Source organism: Podarcis erhardii (genome assembly GCF_964252035.2).
Source record: "Podarcis erhardii genome assembly, chromosome: 1".
NCBI classification, from domain to species: Eukaryota; Metazoa; Chordata; class Lepidosauria; order Squamata; family Lacertidae; genus Podarcis; species Podarcis erhardii.
The window spans coordinates 93,517,184-93,532,420 of NC_138497.1; the positions used below are offsets into that span (position 1 = coordinate 93,517,184).

Consider the following 15,237-nt stretch of genomic DNA (forward strand, 5'->3'; position numbering starts at 1 on the left):
ACTGAAATTTGAAATACCAAAGTGTGCCCTTGCTCCCATGCTGTTCAAGAAGGTCCCTGTCCCCCCCAGCCTTGGAAGCAGCTTTTCTGAGGGCACTGTGGGCTGCAGGTTGGAGGAGGAATAAGAGAAAGCAACCTTTGTCCACCCCATATCTTTCAGTGAAGCATATTGTCAGTGGAACTTATGTAAAGCCTGGATCCGACCCACTATATATGAAAAGCTGGAACTCAATAGGACATACGAAATGTTTGCATTTACACTAAAATTTTAAATATGTGCATCTTCCTGTTCCTTCTCACACATAGCCAGACATATGTGCAAGTTTATTGAATGACAGGACCATTCTCTTACCAAGCTGATCCTAAAAGTACTTTGGCAAGTGAGAGGATCACTGAAGCCAGCAGAGCTCCTTCTGTCAAGATGCTTGAGAATTGGATTGTCAGCTGTTTTAAAAGGCTGTGATGAAAGAGCTTTTCTTTCTTTTTAAAATGATGAAAGTCCCTCTGTCTTTCTTCACCAGGAGATCCTGTGCTGTGTTTGGCACTTCTCCTTAACCTACTGCTTATTTCTGTGCAGTGGTGTCGATTTCAAGAGAGATTCACTTATTAACATGCCTCTCCTTGGAAAATGCCATTTGTTATAACACGCTGGTTTCTGCACAGCTGGAATGCTATGCTGTTGAGTTGTACTCTCCATTCCTTATGGTTGACATCCAAAGACACCTGCCTCGTGTTTGACTTGCTAGTCTGTTGTCTTTGAGTTGAAACAGCTCTTGGTATTGCAAAGCGAAGAAGTGTCCTCATTCAGTGCCAAAGTCATTAATCGGTATGATGAATTAATTAGCCATAGATTACTAATGTGGATCTTTAAATGGTATTCTTATCACAGCAGTTTCCACGGGGAAAGCTCCAGTGCTGATGGCAAGATTGTAAACTGTCTCAGGCAATGCATTTGAGATTATTTTTCTCAGCAGGAGATGATTTAATCTGAGGAGTTTCCTTGAGCATAATTTTTGCTAACATAATTGTTTGCTAATGAGGGGTGAAGTCTTGTTCAGACTTGCACCAAAGTAAATACCACTGATACCTGTAGAATCTTTACATTGAGACCAAAATTACTTTGATGCTTGGCTTCCCTAACCTCATTATCCTATTATTTGCTTTCCAAACAGGTTTGTCTAGCACAGTGTTTCCCAACCGGTGTTCTGCGGCACACTAGTGTGCCGCGGGACGTCGGCTGGTGTGCCGTGGGAGGGAGGCGGGCGAGTCGGGCGGCGAGAGGCGGGGCGGCGGCGGCGAGCACACGCGGGGCGGGGAGCGAGCTCCCTCCCACATCCCATCGCCCCGTGCTCCGCGCTGGTGTCCGCAAGCCTTGCGCACCCGGGGGATCTCCCCCCGGGAGCGCAAGGCTTGCGGGCAGCAGCCTGCAGCGCGGAGCACGGGGCGCCCTCCGGAGGACGCCCCGTGCTCCGCGCTGGTGTCCGCAAGCCTTGCGCACCCGGGGGATCTCCCCCCGGGCGTCAGCTGGCAGCGCGGAGCACGGAGGACGCCCCGTGCTCCGCGCTGGTGTTGGCGAGACTTGCGCACCCGGGGGATCTCCCCCCGGGAGCGCAAGGCTTGTGGGCAGCAGCCTGCAGCGCGGAGCACCGGGCACCCTTCGGAGGACGCCCCGTGCTCCGCGCTCGTGTTGGCAAGCCTTGCGCACCCGGGGGGCGCATGGGGCGCCCTGAAACAGAGGGTTCCCCATGCTGCGGACTGTAGCCTGCCGCCGGACGCGGGGGGCGCCCTGAAGCAGAGCGCCCCTCGCGCCAGGCAGACATGGGCCAGCCCCACAAGCTCGGGGGACAGCGGGGAGGCGCAGCACCGCCATCCCACTGTTCCCCGACCTGGTTTTTTTGGGGGGAAATAAAGGAAAAAAAAATTTCCTTTATTTCCCCCCTCAAAAAAGTAGGTGCGTCCTATGGGACGGAGCGTCCTATGGGAGGAAAAATACGGTACTTACTATTTCATAATAAAGTAATTATAAAATACTTTCTTTGTGTTTATTTGATTCCTATTAAAGTGAGTTACTTTATATATAGTCAATATAGGCACAGAGTTATTTTTTTAAACATTTTCTAATGGTGGTGTGCCTCGAGATTTTTTTCATGAAACAAGTGTGCCTTTGCCCAAAAAAGGTTGGGAAACACTGGTCTAGCACACATTTAAGTTACATTGATTTCAGTAACTTTTAAGCATGCCCATTTTTCTCTGAATTGTGCCCATATTCATTCATTCATTCATTCATTCATTTATTCATAAATTTAGGATTATGATTACTGTGTGCCATCAGTATACATGGCGTTGTACAACAGGGCAGGTCCCTGTCTCAAGGAAATTACAATCTAATATTTGATTGGGGTGGGGGATGACAACAGAGGAAGTAGGGCAGGAAAGTGGAGGCAGGGACAAACAGGGAAGGAATGTGCAGTTGTTTCATCTGCACCTGCTCAAGCTTAGTTGCAGGCTGAGTTACAGTAGGGCATTTCTTCATTTCCTTAAAAAGAAATCTGGAAAAGAGAGCTCTTTTTTCTGTCACTCACATCTCCCTGGTCTTTTCTCTTTACTTTTCTCCACCCCATCCCCCGCCACACCCAATATAATTGTTTTGCCCATCAGTGCTTCCTTTTCAAATCATTTTGACATGAGCTGCATACAGCTGTATTGAAATCTTCAGTTGTTGGATTCTGTGTCTCGGAGGCATAGAGATGAGTCATAGACTTCAGGCTGGCATTTCTTTATCTGTCTGTTTGGGTCTTTCTATTTCAGTCTGGGAGGGTCTTCTTGTTTTTGTCCATGTGTGGAAGCAAGAGACCATTATCATACTGGGGTTGCCTGCCCCCCCCCCTCTCTCTCTCTTGTTTTTCAAGGAAGAGTTCTTGCAGCCTTTATTTTGACACTTCCTTTGTGGTGCTCCCTCCCTGTCATAAAGGACTGAAACAGAAAGGCCTAATATCATTAATCCATGAGGATCCATATAAATATGAATTGCTATTACTGGTTCCACTACTACCACAGAATTAGGAAGAAGCAATAATAGGGACACCAAAAGAGTCCCTGAAGCTGGAGCAGAAGCCAATGTGTTTTTCATTTTCCTAGCACAATTCCCTAGCTTCTCTTTCATAAAGCATACCGCCACCACTGCTGCTTTGAGAATATGGAGAAAAATAATAATGTGTTGGATCTTTTCAAAGAGCCTTTTCTGGCAGAGGATCTTAAATCTGAGATACAGGGAAAAGTACATGGACCCTTTGACGACATCCTCTGTATGTGCTTTCAGACATCACAGTGCCAGCCCAATCTAGCTGATGTGTAGACATATGTAGGATTGTCGAGTTTTGCTTGGGAAGGGGTTGCATTTGAAGGATCTACATAGCACTCTCCTCCTCCTCCTCCACAGCACAATGAGAGGGTTTGTTCAACACACTGCTAATTATATTTTCAGTTAAATTGCTAGTTTACTAGAAAGCAGGGAAATGATGGGGGGGGGGGGGAGAGCCAAGTGTATTGAGTCCAAATTCCCAATGAATCTCTTTCTAGTCATGGCTTCAAAGTCTGAAAAACAACACTAGTGATAAGCAAACACAATCTTGATTCAGAATTGCATCCAGCAAATTTAATTTAAACAAATCTGAAAATGGCTCTTTTTGTTGCAGGTCCAGTTTGGACCTTGTTGTATTCCTGATGATATCACTGGGACTGAAGTAGCATTCAAGGATCTCACCCGCATCTCCCACTGCCCCATTCCACTTACCTAGTCTGGCCACGAGGCCTTACTTGAGGACTTCAATCACTTGATCATCTGCTAGAATTCTGGCGTCGAAGCTTTCTTTAGGAAACATCAACTCTGGGTCACATAATTTCCATGACTTTTGGTGTCAAAGGAGGTTAGGCACTTTTAGTAAACTACATATTAAAATGTATTAAAATTCTCTGGTTTCATTACCGTCCAAGCCAGAGAAGATTGTAGCGCTCACTTTGGACTGGAGGCAAACTTTACAAGTCTTCAGAGTTTGTGTTCTGAGCAAGGAAAGTACAAAGTTTGGCATCACTAAAACATTTCCAAACTATTTTGGGGGTGATAGTCTTTATGCAAGAAGGTTTCTGCTTTTACCATGCTGTTAAATTGACTTCCTTTGAACAATATAGACTGCGAGCTTGTTAGATGATGTATTTGTCTATTCCAGAAAGGCAGTTATTGTCACTCAATCTGAAGTTTTAATAACTTAATAACAAGGCCCCACCCAAGAAACATGGCTACAGCAGCAACACAAACCTTCACATCTAACTTTATACACTATTAAATACTTGTTGCTTTGCCACACAGTGATTAAACTTATGCAGAAATTTGTAATATATGAATTGATACCACAAAGAGTTCTGTTTTTATTTAGGAACAGCATTCTGAGATAAAAGCATGAATATTTAGCTAATTCTTTCCAAATGGATAGTTTCTCACTGTCCTTTGGCAACTCTGTTGTGGTTTCAAGGTTGGGGATTAATCACATGAGGGCAGCCGCCTTCTGTATTTACAGATGCTGCTCTGAATTAGATGAATGGTATTCAACCAAGGCTGCTGTGTTCTGTTGTACATTTATAGAAGCTTTGCCATAATGACCTCTAGTTGTTACTTGAAGGCGTAATGATTATCTGTGGCACTTCCAATTGTGCTTAGATCTAAGGATCACATGGCTCAACTATTATTAACAACAGATGTTTAAGAAGGAGCCACACTGTTAACAGTTTCCACTATTATAAAATTCCTAGTTATGGCTGCAAAAAATAGACACCAATACACTAGTTGTGCTTTTTTCAGATTGAACTGCGTTATAGAATATATTATGTCTAAAGGTATGAGTTTTGTATTTCTTAATATCAGTATATGGTGCTAGAATTACTACCTTAGAAAATATATAACTGAGTGTAAGTGAATTGAAGGTAATGTGGGGTGTTTTTTTTTTGAAAAGTTGTTTGACCTCCTTCTTTACAAGAGCACAATTTTGATGTCTCTGCCAAGCCTACCTGCATTTTTCTACTGCATTAAACTATAGGTAAAAGGGAGGGGTGTTGAGATCAAGAGAGTTACAAACTCTATTAAGGACTTCCCTTCTTCCTTCTCTCACATACACATTCTTCCATCACAAGAGCTGTTGTCCTAATTACCCTTTTCCACACTAGAGGTGAGGTGTTTTTCCTTAAGAGGATGCTGGCGAAAATCCAAAGACATTCTCCTCAGAGCAGGAAACTGATTCTGCTTTTCTATTACATTGTTATTCAGAATAAAGGAGGGCATTAACCAAATGCTGTCAGAAAGGGTTTCCTGAAGCAGATGCTTGGTAAGGTAGTTTATTTTCTGGCATCTGTGGAAAGGGGACGGAAGACAGGAGGGAGGGAGGTCAAAATGGCCATTTCAGTCAAAATGTGCTCAAGGTGCAGTATGTGGTGAGACTGAGCTGCACCTTTGGTTTCTTTGCATATAGGAAGGTAATATGTGTACTGAGAAGTTGTACACACATTATCTGAAAGCTCTTTTTCTGACCTTGTGATATAATTAGGTAGGAAGAATATATGCGGAGGTGAGAGGGGATTGAGTGTCTGAACAGGCTTTCGGTTTGTGTCAATCTGTCCATAACCAATCCATACTGGCAGGTTTAAGTGTAAGTGTCTCATGTACTGTTGGAACAGCCCTGCCTCTGTTCACCTGATGCGATACTCACTTGCATTGTGTTAAGTATAGATCAGATACAAACTACACTCGTGCTTCCTTATCCTCCCCTGAAATGTATACAGACTGTGAGATTTCAAAAGATGCTTTTCTCAAGGTGAGGTTGAATCCAGAGGGCAAAAAGGCCTGTTGCCTCTGTCCAGAAAAAACTTTTCCTGCCTGAGGGCTGTTTAACAAGGGTTTTGTGATGAAGGATTGTGATCTTGTTTTAAATTGTATTGATGCATTTTATGTATTTTTCTGTTGTGCTTTATGCTTTGTAAGTGGCTTCAAGGGCAGTTCTAGGGGACTGTGTAGAAATTGAATAAAAATAATAATAAATGTGAGTTATGACACTTATGAGTACCCGTCAACAGCCTCTGGAAGGATGTGGTTCAAAGGATATGAATAACCTGCTTTCTCCCACTGCATAATCTTTCTCAATCACCATCTGTGGGACAGTCAAACCATTGTTAGAATGCAGGTAAAAGATCAGAATGGGAAATTAGGCATTGATTTGGGCCTCAACTGCTTCTGTGGGCGCTAAATTGCCATATATTTAGCAGTTAAAGTCAGCACAGCTGTGACTTCTTTTCAAATTAAAGGAGTAGGATTCAAAGATACAGGAAAATAGCTGCTTGCACTGTTTAGCAAACACTTGCACAGGTGCTGATGGAATTATTTGTGTAGTGCTAAAATTGGCTAGGTTCTATAGCAGTTGTTTTGCATCAAGTAAAATAATATATTTGGTTTTGGTTTTCTCATGCAGTGCTCTAGTACAAGTTGTAAAACAGCCCTTCTGAGGATGGAAAGAAGCTCCCACGTGTTGAAGGAAACCTTTGGAACTAACCCAGTGATTGGAAATATTGAATGACTTGTCTCATTCTGGGATGTAATTGAAAATGATAAGAGATGCTTTGGGTGGCTGCCCAGTAGCCATGCACTACTGCTGATCCACCACATTCAAAGATGGCACTGGGACAGTCTCATAAGGCATTAGATGAGAGAGGGCACAAAATGGCTTCTCCCATGATCTACTGTACTCCTTCAGTACAAAGTACACCCCCATTGGGTCTGCAAGACTGATCTTAGACGGAAACTAGTTAGTATGTGCAGCCATGTGTTGTATCACCCCACTACCAGCTTAAAAAACCCAAGAAGTGTCAGGCAACTGTGTTTAAGCAGAATAATGGTAGGGACGAAGCTGCTTAGCACTTTCCACTGGCACTTAAATTCTCTCAACTTCTGTTCCCTGTCTATAGAGGAAAAGCATAAATCGTGCTTTGGGGGAGGTGTTGATTTTGAGCAGGAAAATAAAGTGCCAAGAAAGAAAGGGTTAAACAGCTCTTCTTGTCCCCTGTTCCCCCCACTTGCTCACAGTCTCTCAACCATGGTGTGAGTGAGTCTCTGTGTGTTTTAAATTACACTGGTGAAAAGTTAACTTTAGCTGTGTGTGTAGTATTTAATTGGGGGGCTTTAAAGAGACGATTTGCACAGTGTACTGGAACTACACAGTTTCCTCCTTGTTTCCACATTTTAAGATGATAATGAGATCAGCCTCATAAAGCTGACTTTAGTACTGGTGATAACATCTGCTGCTTAAGGAATCACCTGGTGCCCTAGCAGATCTAAGAAAGGCGTGGAAGTTTGTGCTGGGCCACCATCACAGTGTGTACAACACTGCAAAATTCGTGGAGGTCTGTGTTGGACAGGATGGTGTTTTAGCCAGCATCAGCTGTTACTTTCTGATGACCGTGTGGTCCGGCATGCACTATATGTGAGAAGCCATTGCCTTGGCAAGATTGCAAGCTTTGCTTTAATGGGTGAAAACGTTCACCTTTAATTGAGGAAGTCTGTCTTAGTGTCTTAGTTTTGCTAGTTAGTGCTTTAAAATGCTAATGTCAGTGCATGCCAGACCGCTGATTATCATGCGTTTCTATATGCTACAGTCTTCCTGCTCAGACTAACTACCATCTGCAGGGTATGTGCTGAACTCTTCTCACCCAAGCTCTCCCGTCTTATGTGCAACATAGTGCTAATTTATTTATTGTTCATTCTTCACATTTGCCGTAAAGACAGCTTGAAAATGTCGAGAGAATTAACAGGAATGCCAGCAACCGCAAAAGCAGCACTTCGTGTAGGGAAGGGCCCTAATCAGTTCCTCATTTCTCAAGTGTTGAATGTGTGCTCAGCAATTTCAGTCCATGCTGGCACATTGGTGCACAGATGCATGTTGCTCTGTGCCTTTCAGTTTGACTCGATCCAAGAATCTTTGAAGATGCCTCTTCCGTCTTTGACCCTGCTATTAATGCTCTTCATCCTGCCACTTTGTGGCAGTCTAAGATATAATACTTCCAGGCTGGGCTGCAGGATTATACCTGCCTCTTGGGCGAATTATCCCATATTTTCTTGTACTGGCCTTATGTCAGGGCCAGCCTTAACAAGGATTTGGTATTAGCCAGGATTTACCCATAACCAGCTGTTATCCGCAAAGTCAGTGGAGATTAAAGCAGTTCCGGCCTAAGACATTTTGCTGCCTGAAGCAGAGCCCACATAAGTTTTAATCTTATATGGGCATTAAAGCACAGATCCTTTTTGCCCTCAGTTTGTCCATGTGTTCTGTGGGACTGTATGGTCTGCTGCTGAGAATGCTTAGGAGCATTTGAAGTGAGTTGTTGCTAGCATGTGGGTGACACACAACTTTTCATTAAAACCACATGAAGTGCTGAATGTGCTAGGCTAGGGTAAAGGACAAGATGAGAATAACAAGCTGAGGTTAGCTCTGTGAATAAGTACTTCCTCTCTCCAGATGAGCAGGGTTCAGCCTGCTCTGGATGGGATTGCACTTCTTCTAAATGATCAAATTCATAGCTTGGGGGTGGTCTTGTATCCATCAGTGTCCTTACAGATATAAGTGACCCTTTAATTAACTTTGGCTTGTAGCCAGTGCAGTGCTATGTAACTGTGCTGTCAGTGCAAAGATTTGCACTGGCACAATGGGAGGTCCCCCCCAATTTTAACACCCCCAGTGTATGGTGTATTTTTGGCTGTTTCCATGTGTGAAATGATTTTCCTGTCTTCTTTTTCTTCTTCCAAACTTGGATTTGAAGGGTTGTTTAGGATTCTAAAGTTCAATTCTATTGTACAGTGGTACCTCGGGTTACAGACGCTTCAGGTTACAGACTCCGCTAACCCAGAAATAGTACCTCGGGTTAAGAACTTTGCTTCAGGATGAGAACAGAAATCGTGTGGCGGCAGCGGGAGGCCCCATTAGCTAAAGTGGTACCTCAGGTTAAGAACAGTTTCAGGTTAAGAACAGAACGAATTAAGTTCTTAACCCGAGGTACCACTGTATTGGGTGGAATTCAACATAGCACAAACTGGGGTATATGAATACAGGAAATGAGATCCACTGACACAACAGAACTTCCACCTCCTCCTGCCATGTGCCCCCTAAACCTGTCCTTAGGACTCATCCAACCCCCCAGAGCAGATTTATCAGGGGAGGAAAAGTGGACCTTGTTTTTACCCATATATATAATGATAATAATAATAATAATAATAATAATAATAATAATAATAATAATAATAATAATTTATTTACGGCTATTAGCCCATAAAATATGTACAAACATAAAAGCACAGAAACATAAAAACCAATACATCTAACAACAGAAGGGGAACACCACGATGCAAGGGTGGGTCATTGAGCAGTGACAAATAACAGCTTGGGGCCCGGAAAGATCCAAGGGACGGTTCACAGAAAAAGGAGAACTGGAGACGAGATCCGTCCTGCACTATCATTATAACTGTCCGATTAGTTTTTGTTGTTGATGTTGTTTTTTGGTGGTTTTTGTGTGTGAGATAACCGCATTCAGGAATCTCACCACCTGCAGAGTTACAGAAGGATTTGTATCCTGCAAAAGCAGTGCGGCATGTGACTCAACAGGCCTGCCAACCAAGCGCAGTAAAGCAGGACCCAGGAATTTAGTCCTGGCTATGCTATGTAAGGGACAGTTGAACATTATATGTGGAAGAGATTCAACTGTTTTCCCGTCACACTCACATAGCGGAGACACCAAACCCTTGGAAAATCTGTGGCTCAGCAGGTTCGATGGAAAAACATTGAACCTTGCACGAATAAATGCAAGTCGGTGTGGTACAGATGAAAGAGATGACATGTATGATGGAAGGCCAAGTGGTGGGGTTATTCCATGATACCTGGGGGAGCAGACACCCCCACCCCTGGAGAGGTTGTGTTGATTTTCAATGTCTGTTAATCTTTGCTCGATAAGGCTTTTGGCTGAGCGTAGGTTCATCTTTAAGGAGTCCGCTGGGGAAATTCCGATGCTCAGAAGTTTGGCATGGATTTTCCCTACCCACGGATTAACAAAGTCATCCCGCCAGAGGCACTGAAAGAGGTAATGGTCGGGAAGCCTATGCCAGCTGGACAGCCAATAGCCAAAGACTCGCTTCCAGATGACAGTCTCCAATGATGCAATCCTTAGCTCCAGATGTATGGCTGCATTGCTCACACACATGGGGAGTTTCAGGAGGCGACGGAGAAACTGATTCTGCAATGTCCCCAGCGATGTTAAATTGGACCCTGGGGCCCAGAGCGGGGCAGCATAACAGAGGGTGGAAACCACTTTTGCGTGGTACACCTTCAATGCAGAAGGAATGTGGGAGGCTCCGTCGACCGCAAAAAATTGGAGTAGAGTGTAAAGTATTGTTTTCCCTTTGTTCAGTAAATACTGTATCTGTGGCTTCCAGCTTAGGTTGTAGTAAAAAAAGACTCCCAGGTATTTAAATTTGAAAACCTGTTCTAATTGGACTCCATCTAACTTCCAGCTGTAAGTTTTCCGAGACCTGGTAAAGACCAGTACTTTAGATTTTCCATGATTAATTGTCAGATGGTTGAGTTTGCAATAAGCCGCAAAAATCTTTAGAGCTCTGCATAAACCGACTCTAGAATAGGAAAGGATCGCTGCATCGTCAGCATATAGGAGCAGAGGGCAGCGAAAATCAGCTAGGCGGGGGGCATGAATGTTGGCTTGAGACTCACTCAGAAAGAGCTTCATGTCGCTAATAAACAAGTTAAAGAGGAGTGGGGCCAAAATGCAGCCTTGGCGCACTCCTCTATTTATTGGGACCTCATTGGATAGGTTTCCCGCCGGTGTGAGTCTCACTCTAGCTGACGACCCGTGGTGTAATTGGGTCCACTGACACAACAGAACTTCCACCTCCTCCTGCCATGTGCCCCCTAAACCTGTCCTTAGGACTCATCCAACCCCCCAGAGCAGATTTATCAGGGGAGGAAAAGTGGACCTTGTTTTTACCCATATATATATATATATATATATATATATATATATATATATATATACACACACACCGTATTTTTCGCTCTATAACACGCACCAGACCATAACACGCACATAGTTTTTAGATGAGGAAAACAAGAAAAAAAATATTCTAAATGAAACAGTGGATGTATGATTTTTGTCGTTCATGCTGTGGCCACAGACATGTGATCTGACAGTGAGTTTGGAGTAGCCCATTGCAAAAATCCTGAGGATCCATGTGGATCCATGCTTTGTAACCACGTTTTTGCACCACTACGACCCCAGGCAACAGTGGGTGCGTGATTTTTTTGGTGCAAGATGTAGCCATGGACATGCTATGTGATCTGATGGTGAATTTGGGGTGACCCAGTGCAAAAATCCTGAGGATCCATGTGGATCCGTGCTTTGTAACCACGTTTTAAGTGGGGAGGGAAGGAAAAGCACTCAAGGGACAAGGAGCATGCATGGGGTATGTGGAGAAGGATGCTGCTAATAATGCTATTTAGCGAGCTGAGTGGGGAGGAGAGAGGGACAGAGATCCTGCTTGCTTTAAAGGAGCCAACCGGACAGGAGCCACTTACACTCGTGTAAGCGGCTCCTCTCCTCTCCCGCTTTGCTCCTTTAAAGAAGCAGGCTCTCTGTCCCTCTCTCCTCCCCACTCAGCGGCTCTTCTCCCGCTTTGCTGTTTCAAAGCGAGCCACGGAGGAGGGAAGGAAGGGGAACCATGGATCCTCTGCCCACAACTGCAGCAGATCCCCCCGCCACCCATAGGCATTCGCTCCATAACACGCACAGACATTTTCCCTTACTTTCTAGGAGGAAAAAAATGAGTGTTATGGTGCAAAAAAATACAGAGTGTATATATATATATATATATATATATATATATATATGCCTCAAAAAAATATATCTCCAGGTGATGTTTAAGTTATATATATATATATATATATATATATATATATATATATATATAACTTGAACATCACCTGGAGATTTTTTTTTTTTGAGGCAAATAGTAAAACTAAATAATAAATGTCACCCATAGATTTAAAGAGACAGAAACAGATAGAGCAGTTGAATCACACTGCAATCACCTGTGCCACCAACTGCTGCCATGAGATAAAGAGACGTGGTGCAGTAGCATGAGAAAGATTCCTGTGTGAGTGCATTTCTCTGCTCCTTCATTAGCCTGTTGCAGCTCTTGCTTGCTCAATTAACTTTGTGACAAATTTATGTATTGGGAAATGTGTAAAATGTTCCCCGGGATTTCATTCACGGCATTCCAGCCGTTTTATGGTGTTCTTTTAGATGTTAATCTTGTCTGTTTCCCTGATTCCCAGAGAAGCCAATTTCAGAGCTTTTCGCGTTTTAATCATTCTGCAGATTTGTGGCTGTGTTGCATTCTTTTTATCTTCATGTTGTGGGGCACATTCTGGGATGGGAAGGTTGACATGGGCTTGGTTGCTACAGAAAACTGTGGGTTGGTGTTGCTGAGCAAGTCTGTCCACCCCTTCTGCCTTGTGCTATGATTTGGAAGTGTGGGACAGGGCTGCCTTTGGCTGTAACTCTTAGCAACTGAATCATTAAGGAGAAGGCTGTCAGAAAGAAGTGCTATCAGGGCTGCACCCAGCTATTCTAACACTTGAGTATTGACTTGGAAGTAAGTCCCACTCTGCTCAGTGCAGCTTACCAAGTGTGTTTAGGATTGCATCATAGAATTATAGAACTGTAGTTGGGAGGGACCCCAAGGGTCATCTAGTTTTACCTCCTGCAGTGCAGGAATCCAACTAAAGCATCCCTGAATGTTGCAGTTCCATGCTGCTGCTGCTTGTGCCCTAGGTTAAATTATCAGTAATTATGGCAGAGGTGCTAAACTAGAATTGTTCACATGTTGTGTAATTTAATGCTAATATTTTTTTTTAAATATCAAATGCTTTTGTTTGTTTTTCTTGCAGTGATTCAGAGAGCAGAAAACTATGCAAGAAGATGAAAGTTGACCCTAGTTTGAAGGAGAAAGGGGTAGAGTTATTGCATTACAAGTAAGTGCAAGAATGGGTTTTTATTTTATTTGTTGAGACAATTTATATACTGCTTAATTACAATCCTATCTAAGATTGTCAAGGAATGCAACATAATGTGTTGAGAGTGGCTGTGCTGCCATTGGCTTTATCTTCTCCTGAAGATACCCTGCAAGGCAGCAGAGGTTTAGTATCAGTGTTTTCCTTTTCCTAGATGGGCTACCTTCCCAGGTTGATGAGCCCCATCTGTCCCTCACTTCCCTCTACAGCATGTGCAGGAACTGCCTTCTTGGCTATTGGACCCACTATTGGTCTTGTCTGCTCAATCCACCGGAGCCTGTCTTCGTATGCAGGGCAAGTCCCTAAATCAACGAGGGCTACCCTCACCTGGTTTAGCCAGCCAGTCAAAGCCATTTCCCGGGGTGTAGCTGCTGTTGCATGCTGACAGCTTCTAGGAGCCACAGGTGAGAGCTGAGTGCAGAGTGGGGACCAAAGGTGGACAAACTGCTCCAGAAGGAGCACAATATGTCTCCCACCAGAGGTACTACCCCTCCCCACACAGCCCAAAGTGGCTATGCAAAAAGAACAAAAGCTCGTAAGGCAGAGATAATAATTTTCATATGTACTGTACTGCATTCCAAAATTGGGCTGCTAATGGACGTTTAATGGGCAGGCAACATGGTATGGGTTGGCTATGATGAGCTGGTGGCTGAAAGCTAATTTCTGTTGGTGCACTCTGTCCCACTAATATCTTAGTGCTTGCTAATATTTAAGAATATTAAATGCTTTTGTTTATCTCTTGCAGTTGCCGGAACCATGCACCTTCCTCAGCAGTTGGGGTTTTGTTCTGACCTTGCACCATACATCTGAAATGCAGCACAAGGTCGGAGACAATTTCTGTCCCAATCCCAAACCTGGAGGAGGGTTCAGAGTTCCGTGCAATGGGAAAGCAGGCCTTCAACCCCTTCCAGTTTAAAGTTGGAGGGAAGCGGGCAGGCTTGCTTTGTCTGTATGTTTGCTAGGCAGTTGAAGCGCCTGTCAAATGCAGATGTCAAGACACCTGCCTCTCTTTCTAGCTTGGAGCTGGATCCAAAACACATCCCAAGCCTCCTCCGAACTGTGAAGGCAAGGAGGAGTAGGGTCATTCCCTTCCCCCTCGCAGCTTCAAGCTTTGACTTACCCAAAAGGCTTTCTGAGCCACAAAAGTGGCAAGTAAACTCCTAGACATAATTGCACTGTATCTACTGGTGCATACATAGATAATGTAAGTTTTGTTGTGAATTTCAAAGACCATGTTACATACTCAGGAGAGTTCCCTGAATAAAAATGTGTGTGTGATTACATAATACACTGTTATTAATATTAGTAGTCTGGGTCAGCATTAAGAGTTGAAAATTAATTAACCCTCCCCCATCTGCCTGGCTTGAGAGAAATAGAAAAACTCGTCACATTATTATTATTAGGGATCAGAAGGGATGTTTTTAAGGCAGATGAGTTTGGGGAAGAAATTACCCCCTGAAAAATTACACCCATACTTAAAGAAAGTGTTGTCTCCTCTTCTAGTATTCCGTCATAATTCTTTTTAATGAGACAGTCCCTACCTGTGTTACCTTAATCAGTTGGAGGCTGGTTTCCCAGCTGACTGATTTCATGAGATTTTAGCATGTGATTGTTTTTTGTTCTTCAGGAACAACATGCATAAATATAGCTGTGCATTTTTGAAAATAGAATTGCCCCCTGAAACTGCCACTCCCCAAGTCTAGCCTGTGCTAAATGCTCTCATTAAGGCTTTGTGGAAGTGATTGCCCATTAGAGACCTGGTTGCTTCAAGAACTTGTTTTCGATGGCTGTGTTTTCCACAGCCCTGCAAGCTGAGGAAAACTTAATTTATCCAGACCAGAGGAAACAGCTGCATGATTTTCTAATAGCACTCCTAAAATTAATTGCTGTTTTCCCCCATACTGTTTCTTGACAGGGATGGCGCATTTCACACTGAATATAACAGAGCACTCACACTGAAGGTAAATTTACAGTAGTTTGAAATCTTCCGAACAGGGAGATGTGTTTGGGTGTAGAACAGATGTTAATGCTTACAGCTTTATATTTGGATGGTTTCCCCCCATACATTTCAG

The 15,237-nt window shown here is 43.6% G+C and overlaps 1 protein-coding gene across 4 annotated transcripts in view; it reads left to right on the forward strand.

The window, feature by feature from the left end:
* Window positions 1–15,237, forward strand: part of PDIA5 (protein disulfide isomerase family A member 5) — a gene marked incomplete at its 5' end in the record, with an annotated part of 150,625 nt that overhangs the window by 40,977 nt on the left and 94,411 nt on the right. For all 4 annotated transcript variants that reach the window (XM_081872193.1, XM_081872195.1, XM_081872192.1 and 1 more), the window contains 2 exons: window positions 13,043–13,126; window positions 15,081–15,126. In XM_081872193.1, the coding sequence (XP_081728319.1) occupies window positions 13,043–13,126; window positions 15,081–15,126 (130 nt within the window). The remainder of the gene's footprint in view (window positions 1–13,042; window positions 13,127–15,080; window positions 15,127–15,237) is intronic.